Source organism: Arvicanthis niloticus, chromosome 13, assembly GCF_011762505.2.
Source record: "Arvicanthis niloticus isolate mArvNil1 chromosome 13, mArvNil1.pat.X, whole genome shotgun sequence".
Classification (NCBI taxonomy): Eukaryota; Metazoa; Chordata; class Mammalia; order Rodentia; family Muridae; genus Arvicanthis; species Arvicanthis niloticus.
The window spans coordinates 51960749-51988177 of NC_047670.1; the positions used below are offsets into that span (position 1 = coordinate 51960749).

Here is a 27429-nt window from a genome sequence, read left to right on the forward strand (position 1 = left end):
AGAAGCAGAAATCAACCTATTGGGGAGAGAGTTGATATCCAAATTAGGAGCTAGAATTAACATATTTCAGAATGAAGTCAAGGTCTCCCTTGATTTGATGATTCCCTGGCCTGAAAAACAAATCAAACCTAATGTTTGGGCCCAAGAAAGAAATCGGTGTGACTTGAGGGTCCTCCCATCCAAATCGAGCTGAAACACCCTATACACGTGTTTAAAGAAGGAAGATTAGGGTTTAGACCTATGGTTAAGCTCATAAAAGACGTCTTAAACCCTGTATGTCCTCCTTCAATACCCCAGTTCTACCAGTCAAGAAATGGTTCATATCAATTAGTCCAAGATCTTAAAGCAATTAAACAGATTGTTAAACACCCTGTGGTCCCCAACCATACACCCTCCTCAGTAAGACCCCAACAGTGGTTCAGGGCCACAGATTGAAAAAATGCCTTTTGATCTTGCACAATTAAGCTGACAACAGACATTTTGCCTTTGAATGGGAAGACCCCCATCTTGGAGAAAGCAACAATATTAATGGGCTCCCATAACTCTTCTAATGTGTTTGGCTAGCTACTTGAACAGTTTTGAGAATGGTCTCGCTACTGCAATATGCAGCTGATCTTCTCCCATCTGGGGAATACCAGAATGAGGTTATCAACACCACTGTTAGCTTCCTTGGCAGTCAAGAGGTGTGAGCATCAAAAATAGGTAATTTGTATAAGATGAGGTTAGATACTAGGGGCATGTGGTCATTCAAGGTCAAAGGTTAGGGCCTGAAAGAACCAGTTGGGGCTGCTTCTAGTGCTGTCCCATCATTCAGCCGCATGTAACAGTAACTTCCACACAAACAACTTTATTTTCCAAGATTAATTCCCTCATGTTTATTTTCAACTTTAATATGACTAGCAACCCCTCAGTTTGTATTGCTTGCAAGTATTAATTATCTACATAATTGATTTTGTTTTGCTTTAGGTAGGGTCTCATGTAGCCTAGGTTGGTCTTGAATTTGCTATGTAGGTAAGTATGGCCTTGAACTTATCCTCCTGCCTCAATCTCTGGAGTGCTAAAAATTAAAAGTGTGCATCAAGATGCCCAGTTCTTATAGTGCCAGATCAAACCAAGGTTTTGTACATTCTAGGCAGGCACTATGCCAAATCACACCATCACTGCAGACTGACATTGATTTTCACAGTTTTTTAATTGGCTTCATTAAGTCAAAGGAAATTTGGTGTAAGAATTCCTTAGCCACTGCAAATACAACATTGATGGTTTATTTGTACATCTTGCAGTAAAAAAGTACAATATAAATAACACCATCAAGAACCTCCCAGTGTCTGTACTGACTCTGGGCACTGTACAGCATGGTGGGTATGCAGGCTGGAATCAGGCAACTCTGCTGCCAACTAGTGTCCATCCATCCATGCTTCACTGAGAAATGTTATATGGAGTTGGAGAAAACCACAGCTTGCTCAACTTCCAAAGGGGAGGAAAGGGTAGATTCTGAATCCATTTGCTCTCAGAGCGGAGGCTCCCAACTTCACAGGATAACCCCAGCACACAGTGAAAAAAGGGAATACAACCAACCCCCCATCAAAACCAAACAATAAAAAAACAAAAACACCCAAAAAACAGTAAGAAACAAACAAAAAAAGGAGTCATAGTAAAAACAAAAAGTAAAATCTAAAATGACTTTTGAAACTTTTTCCTTTTTTTTTTTTTTTTTTTTTGAGATAGGGTCTATGTAGCCCTGGTTGGTCTGGGACCTCAAACTCACAGAGATCCACCTGTCTCTGTCACTCAAGTGCCTGGCAAAATGTTTACAAAACAAAACAAGGACAGCACTTTGTTAAAAGGGAAGGTCTGGTGATGAGGATACCTGGGAGTTGGCAGCAGTCAGGCTGTGTTGGCAGAAGAGAACGGAAATTACAAGATTTGTTCACCACACATGACTAATTCAGTGAGGACCAAAAGATCTTTAAATTACAGCCACCAGGACAATCTCTAGCGGGAGTTTTCCTCTTTGTAGCTGTCCTTGTCACTGCTGGCCTAAGCTTTGGTCACCACAGCTGTCAGCTTGTGCTGATGTCTCTGCAGCTTGCACCCCTTTCCTTACAATGGCTGTCCCCCAAAGGTTCTAACTCCTCTGTATCTAGAGAACCTACATTTAGTCCCACCAGCCGCTGGCAGTGCCCCTCAGTCCCCAGACCATCTACATGCTTGCCAATCATGGCTATATCTGTCCTTAACATCAATATTCTCAGACGTAACAAGCCAAATTCCCCAGTTCTCTGGGTTTCTCTCTTACAGTTGCCAATGATGAGATATGTTGTCATCTTGAAACCTCCCATCAACTGCTCTGTAGTGTGGGAACTCAACCCTGTGATAAAACCCTACACTGGACCTGATGCTGAGGTGGCCTGCTGTTAGGAGTCGGTCAGCACCCTGGCCATAGGGTGTGAGGTGGGCAGACACAATCGGCCACACAGCCCCAGCCTCCTAACAAGCAAATCTGTTAGTAACTGTTTAACTTTCATTATGCAATCCTACCTAATATAAAGCAAAGTTCCTAAACTGTTTTCTACATTTGTCACATTAAAAATGTCTTTCTTGGAAAATCTTTTTGATTTGAATTAAGTATCTTTCAGATCCGTCCTTCAATTGTGGCTTCTCTCCAACACGAGTCACGTGGTGTGGAGTAAGGGGTGACACCCCACTACCAGCTTTACCACCACATTCCTGGCATTTATAGGGTTTCTCCCCAGCCTGGATTTTCTGATAGTCCAGGGACTGTGAGGAAGTGCTGTAAGTTTTCCCACACTCATGACAACCCCGGGATTTCTCATCACTTCGTATCGTCCACTGCAGGACAAGTTTTGCACTGTGGCTGAAGGCCCTGCCATGTCTCTCTCCAGCGGACAGATGGCTGGAGTCATAAACAAAATCTGGGCCACACTCAAATTCCTGTGGGTTCTCGCCCATGTGAGTCCGCTGATGCTGAGTGAGGGCTGATCTCCGGCTGAAGGCCTTCCCACAGAGACCACACTCGTAAGGCTTCTCTCCAGTGTGAACACGCTGGTGGAGGGTGAGCTGGGAACTCTGGATGAAGGCCTTCCCACATTCCGTGCACTGATAGGGCTTCTCCCCAGTGTGCACTCTGCGGTGCTGCATCAGAGTGGAACTACGGCTGAAGGCTTTGCCACACTCACCGCACACATAGGGCTTCTCCCCAGTGTGAATCCTAACGTGCTCTGTAAGATGAGAGTTGAAGCCAAAGGCCCGTCCACATTCTCCACACACATAGGGCTTCTCCCCAGTGTGAACCCTGTGGTGAAGAAAAAGGCTGGAGCTCTGGCTGAAGGCTTTCCCACACTGAGTGCATTTGTGGGGCTTCTCGCCTGTGTGAATCCTCTGGTGCTGAATAAGGCTTGCGTTCCGACTGAAAGCCTTTCCACACCAACTGCATCCGTGGGGCTTCTCCCCTGTGTGGATCCTCTGGTGCTGAGTTAACTGGGGACTCTGGCTGAAGGCTTTCCCACACTCATTACACTTGTATGGTTTCTCCCCTGTGTGTATTATCCGGTGCTGAATGAGACTTGAACTTCTACTGAAGGCCTTCCCACACTCATTACACCCAAACGGCTTTTCTCCAGTGTGAATTCTCTGATGCAGACGGAGATAGGAATTGAGCCCAAAAGTTTTCCCACATTCATCACACTTAAATGGTTTATTCCCAGTGTGAATTCGCTGGTGAAGAATAAGATTTGAGCTGTGAGTAAAGGCCCGCCCACACGGACCACATTCGTAAGGCTTTTCCCCAGTGTGACTCCTGCGATGCCGACTCAGGTCTGAATTATATTTAAACGTTTTATTGCATATGTCACATTTAAAGATTCTCTGTCCTGTTTTATTTCTTTGAATTGTAACAACACTTTGGCTGGGATTCAAGTGTTTGTCAAATGCAGAAGCCTGGGTGTTCTCTGGAAGGTGCTCCCTACAGACTGTGGAGTCCTCTTTAGCAACACTCTTCAAACCCTGAGTAGCAGAGCTTCCATGGCTCCGGTCTCCCTGACTTTCATGGGTACAAGCTTCCTGGGACTCAGATGCCTGTGAATTAGCCCTTGGGAATTTTTCTGATATTAATTCTGGGGCTTTTACTTCTCTGGAACATTTCTGGTTTAAAATGGATAGCTCCTTTTCAGTCTCGGTCTCAGAATCTGTCAAACAAGAAGCACAAATAAATGAGCAAAGAAATCCTTGTCAGCGGAAGTCACATTGGCTCCAAGTTTCCATACGTTAGGATGCACCAGTTATGAAAGCACATGCCTTTGATCCTGACACCTGGGATGCAGAGGCAGGCAGATCTCTGTGAGCACAAGGCTAGCCTGGTCTACACAGTAAGCTCCAGGACAGTAAGACCACATAGGACCCTGTCTCAAAACAAACAAACAAACAAACAAATAAAGCTATTATGCAAAAATCAGATGCTTCAGTAGAATAATATGACAGAACCCAAAATCAAAGATGGCCAACTAGCAAATAAAGACAACAATGTTCACCAGTCATCAAAGCAAGGGAGAGCCAAACAAACTGCCACTGTTAAATTAGCAAATTAACCTATTCAACAAACACAAGGCCAATCATGCTCTAGGTAAAGAATACAACAGGAAGACAGACACAGTGATACAGTCTCTGGTCTCGAAAAGCTCATGTTCTGCTCAGGAAGGCAGATGATCATTTTTTTGTAGTTGTTGTTTTGTTTTGTTTTGAATCAAGAGTTTTTGTTGTGTAGCCTATGGTGGCTTGGAACTCATAATCCTGTCAATGAGTGCTGATATTAAGTCTCATGCTGCCATTTTCAAAACGGAATTGATAAATCATGTAACATGGAATTAGTATATACAGTCAGAAGATCCCAAGAGGAAGGGTGGATCTGAAACAGTTAAGGGTGACAGCAGTGGCAGACAATGGCACAACTGTTGGAATGTGAGGAGGAAGGCACTGAGTCTAAGAACTAAGGAATTCTCACCATGGCCAGAGCAAGAGGTGGGTGGCAGAGACAGGGACAGGCACAGAGGGTGCTGCACAGAGGCTGAGAAGACTGGGTTTAAGAAGCAATAGGCTGCACACCCCTGGTCCCCAAACTACTCTCTAAGAATGTATCCCAAGAATTGGAGCTATCTGCCGGCTTCTGCAAGCATCCTATGAATACACACACACACACACACACACACACACACACACACAGAGTAAAATAAATATTTTTTAAAAGAGTGTATCCCATGTGAATGCCCACACACATCAGATGGATGAGCATGGCAGTACCTGAGATGCTGTAAGTATGATGAGAACAGACAAAACATTTTAAAAACCCAGCCAACTGTCTAAACCCACCTTTACTCAGATAACACAATACATTCCTACATAGTAATGGAAGAACATATAATTAAAGGAAAGTCTAGGATATATTATAAAAACAAGTTAAGTTCCAAAATCTGATGTACAGAATAAACCAATTTTTACCGGAAAAAAACACATATATGTACTATTTCTGCCTTAAATGTTTGGTGCAAATTGCTGAAATCATCTCAATCACCTCGTTATGGCAATTTCTCTGAGGAAAAGCTAGGAAGTAGGTTTATAGACTGGGCTGGCATCAAACTCTGCTTTTGCCTCCAGACTGCTGGGACTGATATGCACACATCGCTATGCTCAGGAAAGAGAAAGTTAACCAAATGAATTTTCACTTACTTATTTATACTTTGTCTTTTCCCTGCATCACTTTTGCTGCCCCAAGAGGTCAGGAGATGGTGCTGGATCCCCAGGAATTGGGGTTACGGGTGTTTATGAGCCATCTGAAGTGGGTGCTGGGAACTGAACCTGGGTCCTCTGCAAAAACAACTGGTTTCTTAACCAATGAACCGTCTCTCCAGGCCCTCAAATTATTTTTAACATTTATTGTGTGTGTAGGACAAAAAGATAAATTATGAAATGCTATTTTTTTTAAATTTCAACTTATTTAATGTATGAGTGCCCTGCTGCATATGCATCTGCAGGCCAGAAGAGGGCATCAGATCCCCTTATAGATAGATGGTTGTGAGTCACCACATAGTTGCTAGGAATGAACTCAGGATCTCTGGAAGAGCAACTAGTGCTCTGTTTGTTTGTTTGTTTGTTTTTTGTTTTTTTTTTTTTGTTGTTGTTGTTGTTGTTTTTTTGGTTTTTCGAGACAGGGTTTCTCTGTGTAGCCTTGGCTGACCTGGAACTCACTCTGTAGACCAGGCTGGCCTCGAACTCAGAAATCCGCCTGCCTCTGCCTCCCAAGTGCTGGGATTAAAGGCGTGCGCCACCACGCCCAGCTGCAATCAGTGCTCTTAACCACTGAGCCATTTCATCAGCCCATGAAATGCTATTTTTCCTTGCACAATTCTCTCAATCATATGGGTCGTTGTCGGACCTGGGAGTGTGTGCTTTTACCTGGCGAGCCCTATCCCTTAGGTCTGCAAAACATTTTTGAAAATAATTTTAAAAAAGCAGTGCCGCTTTCTGGTTTGTACCACAGGTCCAGGTGGCTAATCCTGGTTACTGCAGCTACAGCATCAAAATACAGACATAAATCTTTAAAAAATATATATATATTGCTTTCCCCATTTTCTGAGATATTAGTAATTTTCTCTCCAAGTAAAATCATTTTAATGTAAGCATGCTCATGAGTGGAAGTCTAGCTTGTTTGATACAGGGCCTGCCCAGCCTGTGGGCCATCCCAACACCACTTAAAATCAGAGGTGACGGCGAACGCCTGCGATCTCAGCACTCAGAAGGTGGAGGAAGAGAATCAGGAGTTTTAAGCAGTTTCTGACTAAACAGCAAATTTGATGCTACATGAGACCCTGTATCAAAGTGTCCTTTTGTTACAACCTGCAGGATCTGTATCAATTGGCATTTGTGTGTGTGCATTTAAAGATTTATTTACATTTTAATATGGGTGAGTACTTTATGGCTGTCACAAAGGTCAAAAGGGGGCTTTGGAAACCCCAGAACTGGACACAGTTGTCAGCCATCATATGGGTGCTGGAACGCAAACCTATGTACTTTGGAAGAGCAGCCACTGCTCTTAACTGGTGAGCTATTGATCCAGTCCCTCAACACACATCTTTTGTTGTTGTTGTTGTTGTTTGGATTGGGTCTCATTCCAGAGGCAAGACTGGCTTACAGACCTGACCAGGGTGTTACTATCCTCATATTGGTCATTTGTTCCTCTGCTCTTTTTTTTTTTTTTTTTTAACTTTTTTTTAAAAGATTTTATTTATTTATTATATATATATGAGCACACTGTCACTTGTCACTGTCTTCAGACACACCAGAAGAAGGCATCAGATCCCATTTATAGGTGGCTGTGATCCACCACGTGGGTGTTGAGAATTGAACTCAGGACATCTAGAAAAGCAGTCCGTGCTCTTAACTGCTGAGCCATCTCTCCAGCCCTCCTCTGCTCTTTAATTCCATTTTATTTCATTTTCTTAGGTGCTATGGATAAAATCCAAAAGCTTATGCATTCTAGACAAGTGCCTGTTACTCTTACCAACTTAAAACATTTCCTCTCAAATGAACTACTTCTTCTTGGAGGAAGGTCCATTATACTCAAGAAATGAAATTTACAAAGCTCAGAAAGTTCCTGAAATTTACAAAATTCACAAAGACCCTCCCCAGGGTTGTAAAAACAATAAACAAATATAAGGGCTAAGAGATTCTAATTAGCCAAGGTGCAAGCAATTTGGTTATAAAACTCCAAAGAGTCACCTTTCAAGAGTGGTTACATATATGCAGACAAAATATACACAAAATAAGTCTTTGAAAAAAAATATTAGTTTCCCCCCTAATTTAATGAAGTATCTTCTGAGATAGTAATACATTTTATCTCCAAGTAAAATTCTTTTGACATAATTGTGTTCAAGAGTTGAAGATTTAGCTTAGTGGACACCATGCAGCCCTTAATTTGAAGGAGTTTCAGCTGTGTTTGGTCCCTTTGTCTCACCCTGTTTATCACAACTGAGAGGTTGGTGAGTCCTGGGCATCTGTAGGCGGGAGACATTTGGTGTTTTAGCTGCCCATCGAGTCACTCAAGCTTCCATGAATAACCCCTTACCCCCACTCATGTAAGTAACCCCAATAAACTCATTGATTCATTAGACAAATAAAATTATTTTTAGGTCAGTGTCAATATATGGGGTGCAAATACATGTTACCCATGCCTAAGAATTCAGCATGAGGATACCAACCAGAGGTCACAGTGTACTGGGATAACCACACTTAATTTGGTCACCAAACTCATTACTGCAAAGATAGAATAATAATTTCTCTTTCAAGTAACATTACTCAAGATCTACCCAAAGGGCTCAGACACCTACTAGCTGCCACGAGGCCTAACCAATCAGAAAAAGCATCATCAATGCACCCTCCTCTTCCACCAAAGCAGCCAGTCCTATGCTTCACACAGAAGCAACCTCAGCTCTGCAAAAGCCCAAGACTGACCAGCATCTCGGGTGTGAACAGGCTGTGACAGAGGGACAAACACAACCTAGGCTTCTCCAAATGAAGGGCTGCATGATGTCATCTTTCAGGAAATGAATAGCTAGACATAAAAGCCAAATACCAGGATTATTGGATTCTTGACCCAAGATGGTTCTGATCACTCACAACAACCTCATTCTTCCACAGGCTTGAAAAGCTAAAATGTTAATGGAAAAAATAAATCCATGTTGAATGTATGCGCTAAGACATTCACACATGGGTGTGGTTGGAAAAAAAAACAATGAACAGGTATATGTATGTGATAATCATATAAAATTCTCCCAAATCTACTCAATAAATTTCTTTACGATTATTTTATTGTTTGTTTGTTTATTTATATTTTTCCAAGACAGGTTTCTCCATTTAGTCCTGGCTGTCCCAAATTCCCTCTGTAGAGCAGGCTGGCCTTGAATTTAAGAGATCTGCCTACCTCTGCTTCCTGGGTGCTAGAATTAAAGGAGTGTGTCACCACCACCCAGCTAGATTTATTTTTATGTATATGAATGTTTTACCTGCATTCATGTGTATGTGTCACATGAATGCCTGAGGCCCATATAGGTCAGAAGGAATTAGATGTGTTGTCTTGGAACTGGAGTTATAGATGGTTGTGAGCCACCACATAGGTACTGTGAACTCAACCTGAGTCCTCTGCAAAAACAAGTACTCTTAACTGCTGAGCCAACTCTTGAACTCAAATCTACTCTTGAAGCTTACGTTGGAGAAAGTGCTACAAACGATATTTTATTAAAAGCTGTTGTGCAGCAAGTTTCTCCAAAGTAAAACAACTTCTATGAATGAAGCTCATTTGATATAGGATGTTTTAAGGAGGTGAAACATTCAATCCCAGTATGGAAGCTTATTTGCCTCAGGAACTAAACAACTCAAAGTCTTCAGGAAGTCTCTGAAAATGACCAAGTACATTAGGCCTCCTTCTCCAAGCATACATAAACTGTAAGAACTGCTGAAAGCCACTCTCAGATAAGAAACCTGGCTGGAGGAAGTAGAGATCAGAGGCTGGATGGATGGCTCAATGGTTAAGAGCACTGGGTGTTGTTCTTCCAGAGGTCCCATGTTCAATTCCCAGAACTGTATGGTAGTTCACAACTGTCTGTAACTGTAATCCCATGGGATCCAATAGCTACCTCTGGTGTGTAGATGTACATGCTGACAAAGCACCCATAAATATAAAATATATAAATAAATAAATCTTAAAAAAAAAAAACCCACATAAACTGGACAATGGTGGCTCACACCTTTAGTTCTAGCACTCAGGAGGCAGAGGCAGGAGGATCTCTGAGTTTGAGGGCAGCCTGGTCTACAGAGTGCGTTCTAGGACAGCCAGGGCTACATAAAAAAAAAAAAAAGAAAAAAAAAAGTTTTTTGCAGAAGTCAGGAAATGCTTCAGTGAATAAAAGCACTTGAATTTAAATCCCTGACATCCACTTAAAATACGATGCATCGCTGTAAATGCCTGTATCCGAGAGCACACTAGACAGGGGTAGTGCCAGGAGGATCTTCAGAGCTTGATGGCCAGCCAGCCTAGTCAAAATGTCAAGATCCTCAGGTTAGGCAGCAATAAGAAGAAGACTCCTAATATTATATTCTGGCTACCACATGAATGCCTATGGGCATGCCCATTCACACACACACACACACACACACACACACACACACACACACACACACCATGTATATATATCATGCAGTTTGGGAAAACACTCATTATCCTAAGGCACCGAGTAAAAGTTAACATGTAGATAAACACAGACTATGGGCTGGGTGTGTAGCTCAGTGGTACAGCACTTGCCTAGCATATCCCAGGAGAAATCCCAGCACAGCAGTGTAAAAACAAACAAGTAACATTTTAAAGGGTATGTTACAGTTGATATGCTGGTATATGCATTTGGGAAGCAGAGCAAGGAAAAGCAGGACCTCAAAATCAGCCTCAGCTACACAGTGAGTTTGAGGCTAGCCTGAGCTACAAGGAGACCTCTCTTTAAGATTAAAAAAAAAAAGGGGGGGGGGCAGGTAAAATGGCTCAGCAGATTAACAGTGCAAGTCTAATGACCTGTGTTCAACCTCTGGAATCACTCTATAACATTGTCTTTTGGTTTCCATAATGTGCTATGGCCAGCCATATGGCATGCCCATGGGCATATATATACCCAACCACATAGACAAAGACATACAACAACCATGATAAGTGTAAGTTTATGATATCTTTTTGAAATTAAGATTTTTTTACAAAATAAATAGCATACATTTCAATACATGTTCAGGCATCTGTATTCACATGTGTGAATACATGCACATGAATACAGATGCCTGCAGAGGCCAGTGGTATCAGATCCCTGGGAGCTGAAGTTACAGATGGTTGTGAGCCACCCAAATAGGTGCTGAGGACTGAACTCTGGTCCTCAGGAAGAGCAACAAGTATTTTTAACTGCTGAGTCTTCTTTACAGCCCGAGTTTGTGACATTTTAAATGTTTTTTTTTTGTTTGTTTGTTTGTTTTTTTTTTGTTTGTTTTTTGTTTTAGAGACAGGGTTTCTCTGTGTAGCTCTGGCTGTCCTGGAACTCACTCTGTAGATCAGGCTGGCCTCGAACTCAAAAATCTGCCTGCCTCTACCTCCCAAGTGCTGGGATTAAAGGCGTGCGCCACCACTGCCTTTAATATGTATACGATGAGTATTCTGTAGCTTCTGTAGCTGTCTTCAGACACACCAGAAGAGGGCATCTGATCCCATTACAGATGCTTGTGAGCCACCGTGTGGTTGCTGGGAATTGAACTCAGGACCTTTGGAAGAACAGTCAGTGCTCTTAACCACTGAGCCATTTCTCCAGCCCGGTTTTCATTTGAAATGGTTAACTTAAAAATCACCTAAAGGACAGACTTCTGGGCATCTGTGAGGCTGTTCTAAAGGTCTGAGGGAGCACAGATCTTGAACGAACTGGACAGCAACATCAGGTGGGTTGAATGAAGAGTGAGTGGGGCACCAGCATGCTCTGCTTTTTATAGACACAATGTGACCAGCTGCCTCTCTCCTGTCACTTTGCCCTCAGCAAAACATGGATCCTCCTCAAACTGTGAGCAATAATACACCATTCCTTAAGTTGTCATTGGGTATTTTGTCACAGTAATAATTCATACAATGTCACAGAACATCTGCAAACCTGATAGCCAAAGGGCAGATACTTCTCCTTGCCTGTTGCTGCAACCTCCTTTTGTGTGTAAGCCAGAGGATGGCTTTGGGATCCTCCCTCAGGAGCTGACCAACTTTCTCTCAGTGGCCTGTAACCTAATAGGCTGGACTAACTGGCCAACAAGTCCACCGATCTGCTCGTCTCTACTGCCTTAGCACCAAGATTACAAATGCATATCTGGGGCTGGAGAGCTGGCTCAGCAGTTAAGAGCACTGACTGTTCTTCCAGAGGTCCTGAGTTCAATTCCCAGCAACCACATGGTGGTTCACAACCATCTGTAATGGGATCAGATGCCCTCTTCTCATGTCTAAAGATAACGACAGTCTACTCATATACATAAAATCTCCCCAGCCAGGGTCTTACTATATAGCTCTGGCTGGCTCCACTCAGAGCTCCTCCTGACTCTGCCTTCTGAGTGCTGGGATTAAAGGTGTGTGCCTCCACACCAGGTCACTTGACATGAGTTCCTTGGCAGTAGTTAAGACTTCTTTGGCTGCCTGTGTTGGTGGCTGTTTTATTTCTATGAGGAAATATGTGATGTAAATAACTTATAATTGGAAAAGACTAACTCATGATCTAAAGGTTCTAGCCCAAGATGTGACAACTGTGCTGCTGTGGGCCTCTGGGCTAGGTCACCAGGTGGCAATGGAAAAGGAAGTAGTCAGCAGTGTGACTTTACACTGTGACCACAGGTCAGGGAGAACCAGCAATGTGCCACAGTCCTTTTTAGGACACGTCATCAGTGACTTACAGGCCTTTGAGGGACACTTGACCAGACCAGACCATTGCCTGAATTCTGCAACCACTCCTTCAAAGTTCCTGTGTGGATGCCAATTTCCCAAGCCCTACTCCATCTCTAGCTGGCTAATTTTACAACCTAGATTAATCCGGTAGCACAAGACTTTAACTCTTTAAGTCTTTGCTTTGAGTCTTTTTTTCTGTGTGACCTCAGCTCCCATCCATGTTTCTGCCATAGCCCTGAGCCCCAGTTAAAGACGGAAGCCTCGGGTCTTCATCCTGTCTCTTTGTGTGAGTTGAACCCCATATGACTGTTGAAATTCTAGGTACCCCTAAGTCTGTCAGTACTCTTAAAATTGTCTCCATTTCTTGTTTCTTCTGAGGGAGTACTCTTCACAAAGGAAAACATAAACAAAAACCAAACCAGAACAGAGAAATTGTGGAGAAATCACAGAGATTTCTCTCCAGATGTTATCAGGAAACACACCATGAATCGAATTTCAGTGTTTAGTCTCTGAAGGAACACAACTTTGTTCTGATGTGCAGGAAATGTGCAGGAGGCCATAAGTGTTCCAGTACACATGTCACAGTGGGTATCCCTACACAATGGCAGGTCCTTATTACCCAACTGCCACAGTTTAGGTTCCATCTTTTAAAAATGGTTATTGTACATGTGTACGTGGTGTGTATGTGTGTGGGAACATGAGCCATGGCTGGCAGATGAAGACAGCAGACATGCCTCAGGAGTTGGTTCTTTCCTTCCACGCTTATATGGATTCTGGTTATCAAACTCAGGTTGCCAGGTCTGTGTTCCAAGTGCCCTTCTCTGCTCGGCCATCTTGCTGGCCCAGGGCTGAACCTTGTTGTACCTTGCCTAAGTTGGACAAACCAATGGCATGGTTTCACCACTGCAGTACCATTCAAGTGTTTCAGTGATCTAAAACTTTGTATGTGCCACCTAGTTACCTCCAACCCTTTCACTACTCCCTGGCAAACATTGGTTTACTATCATCCCTAGCTGTCTTTATTTTTTTAAAGGAAGGGGTCAGTATAAGATCTCATGCTTCTCACGATGGTCTTAAGAATGACTCTTAAGTCCTGATCCTCCTGCCTCTGTCGTCCCAGTGTTAGGATAACAGATATGTGCTAGCTATCTCTATAGCTTTGCTTTAAGAATGGCATAGAAGAGGCTGGAGAGATGGCTCAGTGGTTAGGAGCACTGGCTACTTTACCTGCCAGAGGGCCCAGGTTAGGTTCCCAGGACCCACAAGGTGGTTAACAACCATTTGAAACTCTAGCTCCAGAGAATCCAATGCTCTCTTCTGGCCTCTGAGGGGGCAAGAATGTGCTACACAGACATACATACAATTAAAAATACCCCTACACATAAAATAAATAACATCTTCAGTCAGGAGGTGGGGATGAACACCTTTAGTCCTAGCACTTGGGAGGCCGTAGTGTAGGCATATCTCTGAGTTCAAGGCCACGATGGTCTATAGATTGAATTCCAGGAAGCCAGGGTTATGCAGAGAAACCCTGTCTTGGAAACCCAGAAACAAACAAAAACAAAGAAACAAAGAAACAAAATTAAATAAGATCTTTCTTTTTTTTTTTTTTTTTTTTTTTTTTTTTTTTTTTTTTAAGTTTTAAGAACTTTGTGTACTAGCTGGGCTTTAATTCCAGCACTTGGAAGGCAGAGGCCCAGGAGTTGGAACTCCCTTGGGAGTTCAAGGTCAGCCCAGTCTACGGAATGAGTTCCCAGACATCCAGGGTTACGTGGAGAAACTCTGTCTTGAAAAACTAACAAAAAGGAAGTCACAGACTTAGAAACTTAATAACTAAATTTCTCCTTGTAGGGGGTTGGAGAGATGGCTCAGCGGCAAGAGCACCAGCTGCTCTTCCAGAGGTTCTGAGTCCAATTCCCAACAACCGCATGGTGGCTCACAACCATCTGTAATGAGTTCTGATGCCCTCTTCTGGCATGCAGATAAAATACTCATATATATTAAATAAATAAATCTTTACAAAAAAATCCCTCCATGTCGAGCTGGATGTGATGGCACACTCTGTAATCTTAACGCTGGGGAAGCACAAGAAAGTGAATCTCTATGATATCAAGGCCAACCTGGTCTACAAAGAGCCAGGTAGGACTGGAGTGAGACTATGCCTCAAAACACTTAATTATTATTAAAATTCCTTCATGTCTCTCAATAGGTTCATATAACTAATCATTTTTAATGATCAGCTTATCTATTCATACACTGGAATATTAGACAATTGTATTGGTAATTGTAAATAAAATTGCCATAGGTGTCCATGTACAAATCTTTGCCTGGCTATAGAAAGCTTCAATTTGTTTGAATGCAGGCCAACAACACAATTCTTGGAACTTTTAACAAACATGTTAAGTTCTATAAGATACAAAGTGTCTTTTCAGACAGCTACATTTTGCATTCTAATGCAATGAATGACAGTTACTATTATGCCATATCCTTACCATTATTAGTATTTTCAGAGTTCAGATTTTGGCCATTCTAAAAGACATGCAGTGATACTTCAACATTTACAATTCCTTGGGGACACAGTCAAACATCTCATATACCTACCTGTCATCTGTATCTTTTCTTGTGTCTGATCAGGTCTTTTGCCCATTTTAAATGTAGTTTTTTATTACTGAGTTCTGTGTGGGGCTGCTGTAATAGATGCTGTAGTAGATAGTAATATCCATCTACTAGATATGACATTTACAAATATTTTTAGTCTCTGGACTTTTTTTTTTGCAGTTTATTTTAATGAAGTTTCAACTGTCAACCAGGCTTTACTGATTGTTTTTGGTGCTATATCTGAATAATCAGAATACCTTTTGTCCTGTTATCATTTGGAAGCCTTAGAGTTTTGTGTTTTGGACTAAATTTTATCCTTCCCTCTAATTCATGAGGTGAAATCCTAACTCTCAATAGCATTTAGAACTGTGTCTTTGGGAGGGAACTAGGCTCAGATGGAAAGGTGATAGAAGCTGGAGATAAGCACAAGGAGTTACGCACCTTTCAAGAGATGCCATTTCTGGAGGCCTACTCAGTTTAAAGAGAAAATTAGCCCAGTATGGAGGAGTACACCTTTCATTCCAGCACTCAGGAGGCAGAAACTGGTAAATCTCTGTGAGTTCGAGGCCAACCTGCAAACTGGTCTACATAGAGCTCCAGAAAAGCCAGGGGAATGAGGGAGGGAGGGAGAGAAGGTGAGAGAGAGAGAGAGAGAGAGAGAGAGAGAGAGAGAGAGAGAGAGAAGGGGGGGAGAGACAGATACCATTTTTCTATCTACCATACCAGGACAAAGTGAGATTATCATCCATAACCAAGATTACCAGAGTCTAAAAACATATCATACTGATCAGAGACTTTCAGCCTCCAAAGCGGTGATAAATGGTTCTGTTGCTTAAGCAGTTAGCTATAACAGCAGCAGAGTAAGTATGAACAAACCAAGACTGTTGACTTTTTGTAGTCTTTTTAATTGGCATGTTAGACATATAGTATTCGTTGAAGACTGTTCTTTCTCCAGTGTGTATGTCTGCTCCCTTATCAAAGGCCAGTTGATATTTATGAAGTCCTTCATACCTGCATTGTCTATGCTGTTCCGATGATTGCCCGATCACTCCATTTATGTTTTACAGTACCACACTGCCTTTATAGTCTTGGGATCAGGTAGTATGAGGTCAGCTTTTTAGCTTCAATAATGAGCCATTTGAAGTCTTTCACTTTTCCATAAAAAAACACTGAAATGTTTGTTGATATTCATCAAATAACTGCTAATATATTTATTTGGAATGTATTGACTCTACAAAGAAATTTGAAATCAGTTAACATCCTGACATTATTCTATCCATAAACTCTCTTTATTATTCCTCTTCTGGTATGTTTTTTAACAAAGTTTGGTATTTTTCCCCCTTAATTTTTGAATATACTAGGTAAAAACATTTGGAATGCACAAGAATTTCATCTTCAGAGTGCTTATATAATTTAGCATTTTTTGTTTTTTAAAAGATGAAGGGTTGGGTATAGTGGTGCACACGTTTAATCTTCGCAATTGGGAAGCAGAAAAGGTCTCTGAATTTGAGGTCAACCTGATCTACATAGTGCGTTTCAGAACAGCCAGCACTACATAGTGAGACCCTGTCTCAAAACAAAAAACAAAACCAGATACAAAAAAAGTTTAGGGCATGTTTCCAAGAGTTGGTTCTCTCCTTCTACCCAGGTCCAGGAGATTGTCCTCATGTCCTCAGGACTGACTACCTACTGAACCATCTTGCCTGCCTTTAGGCTGTTTTATAAAACATTTTTGATCACAGCATCCAGGAGGCAGAAGTTCCAGGCCAGGTACGGCGGCTACACAGTGAGACAGTCTCAACTTCTCCTCCAAACTCCAAACAGAAAACAACTTGTTCATTTCAGGTACATGGAAAGCAGCCGACTTCCGGACACTGTACATGAAGCTTTTCACTTCCCAGTTACACGAGTCCTCTTGTTCAGATTGTCTGTAATCGCCCTGCATGGAAACAAAGTCTGGTTCCCCAGGACTTCCCAGGTTGGAATAGTGGCAGGAAACAACTTGCTGCATTCCTGACCTTAGGCAGCTTCCCGTTTCTCATCTTCAGTTTATTAGCTACAGGGCTTTTGAAGATCTTTATGAGTTGAGGAATCCCTCTCCTATACCTTGCTAGGTTAGGTTTTAATCACAAATGAACATCTGATTTTGTTAAATACCTTCTCTTTTATCCACTGACATGACCATGTGATTGCTTCCCTTTAACAAGGTGGTAAATTTTACTGACTTCTTAGATGTTGATCCAGCCTTGCATACCTACTCTTTTTAAGATAAATCCTACTGGTTTTTTTTTTTTGTTTTTTGTTTTTTTTTTTTTTTTTTTTTTTTAAAGAGAACAGATTAAGGAAAGTGATAAATAACTCCCAAGAAAGGGTGTGGGGGCTCAAGGAAGGAATATTCCCAGACAGGTGTTCTTTTTATACATTGTTGAAGTTGATTTGCTGTTATTTTTTCTTGAGAACTGTCCCATCTGTGGTCATGAAAAATATATCTGCAGCTTTCTTTCCTGTATTGTCTGATTTTGCTGCTAAGGTAATGATGGTCTTGCAATCAGGGCTGCTCTTTCATCATAAGGAGTGTATCATTTCTTCCTCATCTGTCAGAACCACAAGGGAACTCCCTGAAACAGGCAGGTTTTCTTAATACATGTCTACTCAGACTGCCATTTTCTTTTTGTGGAGTTTTAAGAGAGGGTATCTTTCAAGGAATTGGTTCATTTCATATGGGTGAACTGCTCACACCTTTGATTTATTGCCCTCTGAATGCCCAAGAGGTGTAGCTGAAATGATGACCTTTTTCAGTTGTGTTTTTAAAGATTTATGTGTTTTATGTATATGGGTGTTTTGTCTGCACATACATCTAGACCCCAGAAGCAAGTGCAGATCCCATGAGACTACAGTTGTGTAGGGTTGTAAGCTGCTGTGTGGGTGCTGGGAGTTGAACTGCAGAGCTCTGGGACAGCACCCAGAGCTCTTACCCACTGAGCCATGTCCAGCCTCCTTTATTTTTATGTATTTATTTTTGTTTTTTTGTTTTTTTTTGTTTTTTTTTTTTTCTAGACAAGAGTTTCTCATGTTGCCCTGGCTGTCCTGGAACTTGCTCTGTAGACCAAGGTGACCTCAGAGGTCTGCCTCCCTCTGCTTCCTGAGTGCTGGAATTAAAGACATGTGCCACACCAGACTCAGTTCATTTTTAGTATTTATAATTCCTACCTTCTTGTTTTTAAGTTGGTCCTCTTAGGTTTTATCAGCTTAATAATTATGCCACTGAACTGACTTTCATTTTGTTGATTTTTCTCCATCAATTTCCTATTTTAAATGTCAATGATCTTTTCTTCCCAGTTTTGTTAGTAATTTGTATTTCTAAGTTTCTTAAGGTAGATTAGAATATTGCTTTAAAATATTTGTAAACTTATTTACTGACCCCTACAACAACAATCACCAGCACCCCACCTCACCCTACATTCGGACTGAATATCTAGGTAAGCTGTACAGCAGAGTTGTTTTTTTGTTGTTGTTGTTGTTTTGTTTTTGTTTTTTGAAGACAGGGTTTCTCTGTGTAGCCCTAGCTGTCCTGAACTCACTCTGTAGACCAGACTGGCCTCAAAGTCAAAGATACACCACCCCTGCTTCACAAGTGGTGGAATTCAAGGTATGGACCACCACCATACTGATAGCAGATTCTAAGTTCTTATTTATTAACAGCTAACATTTAGGCTGAAAATATTCACTCAGCCTACCACCTCAAGTCATATAGGTCCTTGAGAATTAGAAGTCATTTCAATGATACATTATTTTTCTTTTAGGAAGGCGAGTTTGAAACCCACAATAGTTCTTCTTTTGTACTTCAAAATAAGATGGAATTTCTACATAAACCCTTTTTAAATGCCTGCTCCTTATATAGCTTTCCCCTGGGCCTTACCAGATAGGAGCCAGAGATGTCAGCCCAGACTGGCAGTTAACATCTGGCAGTTGTTAAGCAGTATACTGTCCAGGAAATAAAGAGAGATCGCTGGTATCCCTGCCTGATGCCTTTGTTGTTCTAAGATCTTGAGAGGCTACATCTCCTCACTGCTTATAAGAGAACTTCTGTAGTTTGTGGTACTCACCAAAGGGCTGGTCACTAACAGCTAAGGAATCAAGAGTCATTGGGTGGTCTCGATCAGATGTTGTTCTTCTCGGGCTCCAAGAGTACTGGCTGCCTTGTGAGGCTTCCAGCCCAAGGCTTGAGATCCCATCTTTTCCAATAAGAGAGATCCCTGGTCTACCTTTATGTGTAGACGAAGCTGACAGTGTCTTGGTTCTAGATAGTCATACTATCCAATACAAAGTTCGCTAAGACTAGTCTTTGCTTCATAAAGTTAACTCTAAGGTTTTTTTAAAGGAGGCTGGTCATACCTGAAGAAATGTCATTCCAGGTTAAGCCTTAGTAACATAATCATCTTTCTTAATTGCATCCTGGATTAGTGAACAAGCAGCTTAATACAAAACAGAAAAGAGCTTCAAATCTGAGGGAAATCCACTCATAACTTGAGGAAACATATCTCAGGAAGGAGATCAGCAGGTCCTTTTCTGTTACTCAAGGGACCGTCCGGTTACACGCAGAAGGGAAAGGCTGAATAAAGCAAGTGGCAAGGTCAAGTCTTAAGGCAATCAGCCTGGAACCTTTTGAATTTCAAAACAAGGGTGAGCGAAGCTCAAGTTAACATGGTCCCTAGAAAGGGGATTCAGTCAGTCAGCTAAGCAGTAGTAGTGAACAGAAGGCTTGAAGTGACAACAAAGGAACAAAATCATACCTACATCAGCTAACTGAGCTATTATAGAGCTAAAGCTGTCTGGGAGTACAACGTGCCTGCCTACCCCAAGACACAGAGAAGGGACTCCAGCCTAGCCAGTGTTAAACCCTGCCGGCCAGGTCTCCTCCAAAGAAAACGGCAGAGAAAATCAAAACTATGCATGAGAACCATGAGAACTTCCTGCTTGTGTATTAAACTGATCGTTCAGCCCCCACCTCAAGCCTACTCAGTGCTACTTCAGCTTGTTAAAGCCACACAAACCCTCTTTTTATATATGTAAAAACGGATGCATTTACTACGTATATTTCTACTGAAAGCAGTTTTCCATGCACCCCACAAATGATGCTAAGTGCAAGTTAAATTTAGTGTGTGTGTAAATATAAACCATCACAGCTGGAATTAAACAGATAGAAAGGATACTTCATGTTAGCAAAAACAGCAAGGCTGGAGCTGCTTTGTCTGCATCTCCTAAGATGTATCTGCCAAGTGAGAACAAGTCAATACCACAGCTTCAAAACAGACAGCAGCAGACAGTGACTAAATCAAAGGAAAGGCACCTTCACATCCTTGGATAATCCTAGCACCTGAACAATTAAAACAAGCAAACAAGCAACCAAAAACAAAAAATCAGGAAAAGCATGGAAAACCTGAAGCACACACACCATCAGCCTCGTCAACTTAAATGACAATGTACAGCTGGGCAGTGGTGGCACACACCTTTAATCCCAGCACTTGGGAGGCAGAGGCAGGCAGATTTCTAAGTTCGAGGCCAGCCTGGTCTACAGAGTGAGTTCCAGGACAGCCAGGGCTACACAGAGAAACCCTGTCTCGAAAAACCAAAAAAAAAAAAAAAAAAAAAAAAAAAAAAGACAATGTACAACCAGTCCTCTGACGACAGAACTCCTGTCTTTCTTTACGTAGATATTGTTGTGGCTGGAATGAGAAATGTCTCCCACAGGCTGGTTTCTTTATACTTGGTCTCTACTTGGTGGTACACTTGGGAAAAGTTGTGGAACTCTTAGGAGATGGTGCCTTGCTGAAGGACTTCCTGTCCCCACCCATGTGTCTCCTCAACATCCCCTTTCGCAGATGACATGTGATCACTCTGTCCTGATTGACAGGTGGGCCTCACACTCCTGCTGCTGTGCGTTCCCCTCCATCATGGGCCCTGTCCCTCTGGGACTCCAAGCCAGAAAAAAGGAATCCCTTTCTTTTCTAAGCTGCTTTCTGTCGTGGCATTCAATCACAGCAACAGAAAAGTTATTAATATACACATAGTATGCTTCCTAAGAGAGACCTGGAAGTTGTAAGACATCTAGCAAATGTAAGAATAAAACTATACAGAGTAATGCTGCTTGACCACAGTGGAATTATATAATAAATTAACAACAATAAGATAATTAGAAAGACAACTACTTAGAAACTCACACATATCCAATTATTGATTAGGCCCAAGAACTGTAAAAAAATGAAACAAAACAAAACAAAAAGGCTGGATGGTAGTGGGAGCAGCATACGCTTTTAACTCCAACACTTGGGAGGCAGACGTAGGTGGATCTCTGTGAGTTCGAGGCTAGCCTGGTCTATAGAGCTAGTTCCAGGACAGCCAAGGCTACACAAAGAAACAACAAAACAAAACAAACAAACAAACAAACAAGGACATTTTGAACTATATGTTCATAAAGTATATAGAAAATTCATGTAGTACATGCTTGAGGAGACCTATAACAGTGGCTTCTCAGGAAGCTGAGAGGGAAGACCTCAAACTCAAAGCCAGCTTAGAATAGAACATGAGTCTAAAGTCACCATGAGCAACTAAGACCCTGCCTCAAAATAAAGTAAGACACAAAAAGGGCTCCAGACAGAGCTCAATGTTAGGGCACTTGCCTAGCATGCTTGAGTTCAATACACAGCACCAAAATTAAAGAGAAAAAAAGAAAAGGCAGGCCAGAGAGAGATGAATCAGCAGTAGTTAAGAGCATACATGCTCTTCCAGAGGACCTGGGTTTGGTACCCAGTACCCTCACTGGGCAGCTCACAATGCCTGTAAGTCCAGATCTGATGCCTCTGAGATCTGCAGTCCCTTGGGCTACAGTACACATACACACAGGTAATACTGAAAAAATATGAAATGTACTTTCATAAAGTCTTGCTATAAAACACCTTTAAGAAAATAAAATTACAAATCAACAATCTAAGCTCTCAGTTTCAGAAAAGTTCCGTATAGCCAATTTCAAACGGAGTGGGGGGGGTATATAATTTGAAAGAGTGCTTCTGAGTAAGCCCCTCAGAAATGATGCATTCATTTACGGTGAAGGACCAACAACTGATAAAGGGGAAACACTTGATGTACTTAACGCAGGGAATAACAGCAAATGGGAGACCATGGCTGACAACGCAGAAGCCACTCTGACAGTGAGGAATAGTACACAGAACAACAAGACAGACAGGAACAAGAGCCTCAGTAAAGCAGAATAGAGAAGATAAAACATAAAAAGGCCAGGTGTGGTCGCACATGCCTATAAATGTAGCACCTGAGAGGCAGAGGCAGAAAGGTCAGGATCATCTACACAGCAACGTTCAGGCCACCCCGAGCTCCAGGAGCAGGCTGAGGCGAGGGGAAGGAAGGGAGCATCTGAAGAGACACTATAAAACACTAGTGAGCCAAGTGTGGTGGCGTGCACTAATTGTCCCAGCTACCATAAAGGCCAAAGCTCCAGGAGGGATGACTTGATTCTAGGTGTTAGAGGCACGCTTGAGCCACACAAGAAGACCTAGTCTCAAGGAGAGAGAACAGGAGAAATTGAAGAACAGAAGAAGAGCTGAAGGAGAAGTATGATCCAGACCATGTAGCTGGTGTGAAAAGAAAAAGTATATTCTACAGAAAAATTTAATGAGGGTGTAAAAGGACAAAACACATTATGACCAGAAACTACGATACTGGTTTTTGGTTTTTTGCTGTTTTGTTTTTTAAGGCAAAGCAAATAGACCTCATAAGGCCAAGGAAAACCTTATAAGCAAAGGCATCCGGCAGCTGTTTCCCCTCAGAGGGCTGGGCTGTACCACCATACCTGCCTTCAATTCCAGCCACCGAAGGCGGGGCTGCCAGGCCACTCCCGAGCATCCAGCCTATGCTCACCTGTCTGGCAACTTCTCAAGACTTCTGGTTCTTCAGCCCCGAGAAGATCCAGGACCCACAGCTCCTCCTCTTGTTCCAGCTGGGAGATCAGTTCTGGCTTAGGGCCTGGGAATCCTGTTAGGGGTGAGGACCCTGGGTGAGCTGCTGCAGCCTGGGGGACAGAGCAGAACCCTGTCGACTGGGTCTTCCTCACTAGAAAGGGTATTCTGCCTGCGGGGGCACACTGGTCAGGGGAGGCCCAAGGAGCAAGAGAGTTCAAATGCCTACGACCTCTGTCATTACATGGGGAAAGGGACAGCACTGCGAGGTCACTGACAACAAGGAAAACAGTCCCTAGAACTTCAGAGACTGGTACCTGGGGACAAGAGCAGGATTTTTCCCTTCTCCAGGAATCAAAGGGCCAAATCAGCCTAAGTGTCCCTCAGGGACTCCCCACTGTGAGCCAGGACTCCAGGGCAGTTCTCACCCAGTGAGGCCACGTTCCCATAGTTCTCCAACATCACATCTCGGTACAGCGCCCGCTCCTGGGGGCTAAGCTGCTGCCCTTCTGCCCTGGAGAAGTACACAGCGACATCCTGGAAGGTCAGAGGCATCTCACCCTGGAATGACAATATGCCGAGAGTACACCAGGGGTGTGTGCCTTGTTGATCCCTGCTGGGGTAGAACTGAGACTGGTGGATCAGGCAAGGCCCAACTGAACACCGAGCGCTACTCTTCTTACAAGAGGTTGTAGTCTGCCTCCTGATCGTTTCCCAACTTCACTATCTGCTCACTTCACCGTTCTAACGGAGACAGCTTGTGACAGGGCAGTAGAGAGAAAGAATAACTCACCGGAGTCGGGGAGCAGGACTTGGCAGCCATCTGGGCTATGAACCACCTTGGAATCCGTGGTAGGCAGGAGGCGGCCCCGGCCTGAGGCTTCCCCAACTTACTCTCGGGGAGACAAAACAGACAAACTCAGCTCCATTCAGCTGGGGCAGTGGACAGATGGTCAGAAGAAGACAGACCCAGCTTCGGAAGTGGCCTTCTGGAGTGTCCTGAAGCTGCGAGAGCCAGCATGTGACCTGTCCCGTGCCGCTATCCAAAGTGAGAACTGCCCCAAGCACGGCACAAGTTGGCAGCTCCAGCCATGCACCAGGACACCAAGAGTGGACGCATAGCACCGTCTCAGCCTTATTAGAAGGCCAGCCTAGAAAAGGCTGCGAGCCTCGCCGCGATAGGCCGCACAGGGTCGCGGGTGTGAGTGGACACGAAACAGGAGGCGAGGGTTAGCTCTGGGCAATACCTAAAGGCCATCGTCCTTCACATCCATGCCTCCCAAGGCCGCGTCGCCGCCAGCGGCTTGTCCCTCCCAAGGGTGCTCCCGCTGCTGGGTGGCCCTCCTGGCTGCGACCGCTGCCTCCTCCACTATCCCTCCTCCCAGGTGTCGCGGCATCATCAGCGCCCTTGGCCAGAAGCTGAGGCAGCCAGCCCGAGACCCTGCCTGCTGGCTGTCCTTGCCCACCTGCAAAGCGACAGGAACGCGGGAGGCTCACCTCAGTCTCTGGACCAGGCACCCACCTACACGCAGCCTGGCCCGCGCGAAGGGGCAAGCTGACTGCCGACTGGGGGCGGAACAGCCAAGCTGCGCACGCGCGGCTACGGTCGCCGCGCACTTCCGGAGCTTCTTTAGGGTCTCAGAGAACGGCGCCCCTACGCATGGGCTGGGCGGGGCTCCGAGATGCTCGCCGCCACGCTGCCAGAAATCGGCTAGGTCTGCTCTCCCGGGCCAACTAGATAAGATCTGTACCGGGCTGTAAATAAACCACGGGTTAAGTAACTAACACCCCGGCTGGGTGTTTGTGGCACCCAGGTCTGTAAGCCCAGTGCTTGGGAAACTGAGGCAAGAGGCTTGCGAACTCCAGGCCAGTGTGAAATATATTGCAAGACCCTGTCTCAAAAAAGCCAAAACAGCCAGACTTAATTCCAACCCTTGAGAGACAGAGGCAGGCTCATCTCTCTGAGTTTGAGACCAGCCTGGTCCCTGAACTATGTAAAGAGACTCTGTCTCCAAAAAGAAGTACGTAGTAAAACAAAGGAGGTAGAGTTGGGCAGGACAAAGAAAGATTGTTTAAAAACCAAGGACTGCCGGGCAGTGGTGGTGCTCGCCTTTAATCCCAGCACTTGGGAGGCAGAGGCAGGCAGATTTCTGAGTTCGAGGCCAGCCTGGTCTACAGAGTGAGTTCCAGGATAGCCAGGGCTACACAGAGAAACCCTGTCTCGAAAAACCAATAAATAAATAAATAGGACTATCTTCTCCCAAAATAATTTGCACACTCTGTACCACAAATTTGAGGGTCGGAGATTAGACAGCACGTACTGTAACTGCTGTGCCACCTCTCAAGCCCTAAAATTTATTGCCATAATATAATGTTATTAAAAGATGTGGAGACTGTTGGAAAATCAGTCTTAATGTAATCTCAATTGTACCTGTAGGCATTTAGGCCAAACAGAAACAAAGCCTTTGTTTTTCAAGCGGATATTGTGTAACTCTGGCTAGTCTTGAATTCGTTCCATTCTTCTGCCTGGGTCTCCTGAGTAGCCTCCTGGCCACAAAGCTTCCTTTGATTCTGTTTCTGAATTTCCAGGGTTTTTTTTTTTTTTTTTTTTTTTTTTTTTTTTTTTTGACTCGATACTGCTGGCCAGTAACTAAACAGTTCCTGAAGCTGGGTTTTTTTTTTTTTTTTTTTTTTTATTTAATGGTCATGAATAGACAGTTGGAATGTATCGTCTTCTCCCAGAGCAGACCTAAGGCCTGAAACTTTGTGAAGTGGTGAAGTAGCAAAGACCAATTGTTAGATAGTGACTTGTCGATGTATTTAGTGGTTTACTTAAAGCACTGTTTATACTGTTACAATTGCCAAGCATGACTTCGCTTGCTACCTGAAACAGAATGACCTGGAGAAATAGCTGAAATCATGCATCACTACCCTTAAAATCCTGCTTGCCTGCCCCACCTTGCAGTTTTAGAGATGGAGTATACAAACTGGACCCAGGATGGAAGCCTGTCTGATACCTCCCATCCCCCCTACCCCAGCCATTCCTGCACACTTGGGAATATGTGATAACTCGGTTGGCAACTGAAAGCATGTGATTATGGGCACAGAACTATACCTACTTCTAGCAAGCAGCATCTGTAAATAAACAGAAACAGAAAGAGAAGCCCATTATAATTTTGAGGCTCAGGCTGCTGACAGTGTTTTACTGCTCGGCAACCCAGTGCCTGGGTACACTGCTGAGCAAGCCAGGCACCTTTTAGGAAAAAAAAAATACTACATTGATAACATCTTCACAGTGCCCTTTCCTTTTTCTGTTTCTCTAGGTAGAATTTAGTAAACTGAGATTGAAAAGATGGATCAGCAGTTAAAGTGCGGACTGTTCTTCCAGAGAACTGGGGTTCAAGTTCTAGGACTGACATAATGCACAACTGTTTGCATCTCCAATTCCAGAGTATCTGATGCCCTCTTCTGGCCTCTGTAGGTACTTCAGGAACATGGTGCCCAGATATGGAGACGAAAATGTAAAGAAAAACATTTAAAGAAAACTACATTACTTATGCTTATGAAAAGAAAAGGTTTTTTTTTAAAGAACATATATACTTACCTGGCAGGGGAGACACCCTGATCTCGAAGGCAGTTTTCCCAGAGCAAGGCTTATCCATTGTACTCTGGATGATCGGACCCTTGTGATTTCTCCAAATGTAGGAAACTCAACTGCAAAATTTGTGGCAAAGGGGACTGCATTTTCAAAAACCAAACATCCCAAGAAGTGTTCCTGTCTGACACTTTAACTAATCAGCTTGCTTGCTTGTTTTCCTTCCTTCCTTCCTTCCTTCCTTCCTTCCTTCCTTCCTTCCTTCCTTCCTTTCTTTTTTTCTTTCTCTGTGTAACAGCCTTGGCTGTCCAGGAACTCACTCTATAGACCAGGTTAGTCTCACACTCACACTCACACTCACACTCACCTGCCCCTTCCTCCCATGTGCCAGGATTAATGGCGTGCACCAATACTCCCAGGTCTTCACTCTATCAGGTTTTGGCTGTGGTAGTTTTGGTTTTGCACTAATCCGAGTAGGAACCCGTTGTGCTTAGTTACACCTGAAATTCAGTAAGCAATCAACAAACATATGAAGAATATCTAAATAAAGACTAAAAGGAGATATTTCATCCTAGTTGCAAGACTGTAGCATGCTTGACTTTATTGTTTTTCCTTTATAAATGCCTGTGCTTGTAGCTTCAGGCATTCCTCCTGACTGGAGTACCACCTATTGATACATTTACCAACTACCAAGCAGCCAGGCTGTCTCTAAACAGCCTGTTGTCACTGGTGGCTCTAGTGTACAGGGTCACTACCTC

The 27429-nt window shown here is 43.3% G+C and overlaps 1 protein-coding gene and 1 non-coding gene across 6 annotated transcripts; one reads left to right on the top strand and one right to left on the bottom strand.

Annotated features, from left to right (window-relative positions):
* Positions 1-1173: 1173 nt before the first annotated feature.
* Positions 1174-24695, bottom strand: Znf251 (zinc finger protein 251). Of its 5 annotated transcripts, none has more exons than XM_034516061.2 (5): positions 24574-24695; positions 23870-24081; positions 23505-23637; positions 23039-23152; positions 1174-4208 (listed from the first exon to the last, which is right to left on the bottom strand). In XM_034516061.2, exons 2-5 carry the CDS (start codon positions 23897-23899, stop codon positions 2587-2589), a joined length of 1899 nt encoding a protein of 632 aa, XP_034371952.1. In that variant the 5' UTR covers positions 23900-24081; positions 24574-24695; the 3' UTR covers positions 1174-2586. The 5 variants fall into 5 exon arrangements, with proteins under 5 accessions (XP_034371952.1, XP_034371953.1, XP_076768371.1 ...); XM_034516062.2 differs by having other exon boundaries at positions 23870-23971; positions 24574-24692; XM_076912256.1 differs by having other exon boundaries at positions 24543-24674.
* Positions 24696-26672: 1977 nt separating this feature from the next.
* Positions 26673-26842, top strand: LOC117719418 (U1 spliceosomal RNA). Its single transcript, XR_004608154.1, has one exon. It is a non-coding gene; the product is annotated as a U1 spliceosomal RNA (small nuclear RNA).
* The last annotated feature ends 587 nt before the right edge of the window (positions 26843-27429 follow it).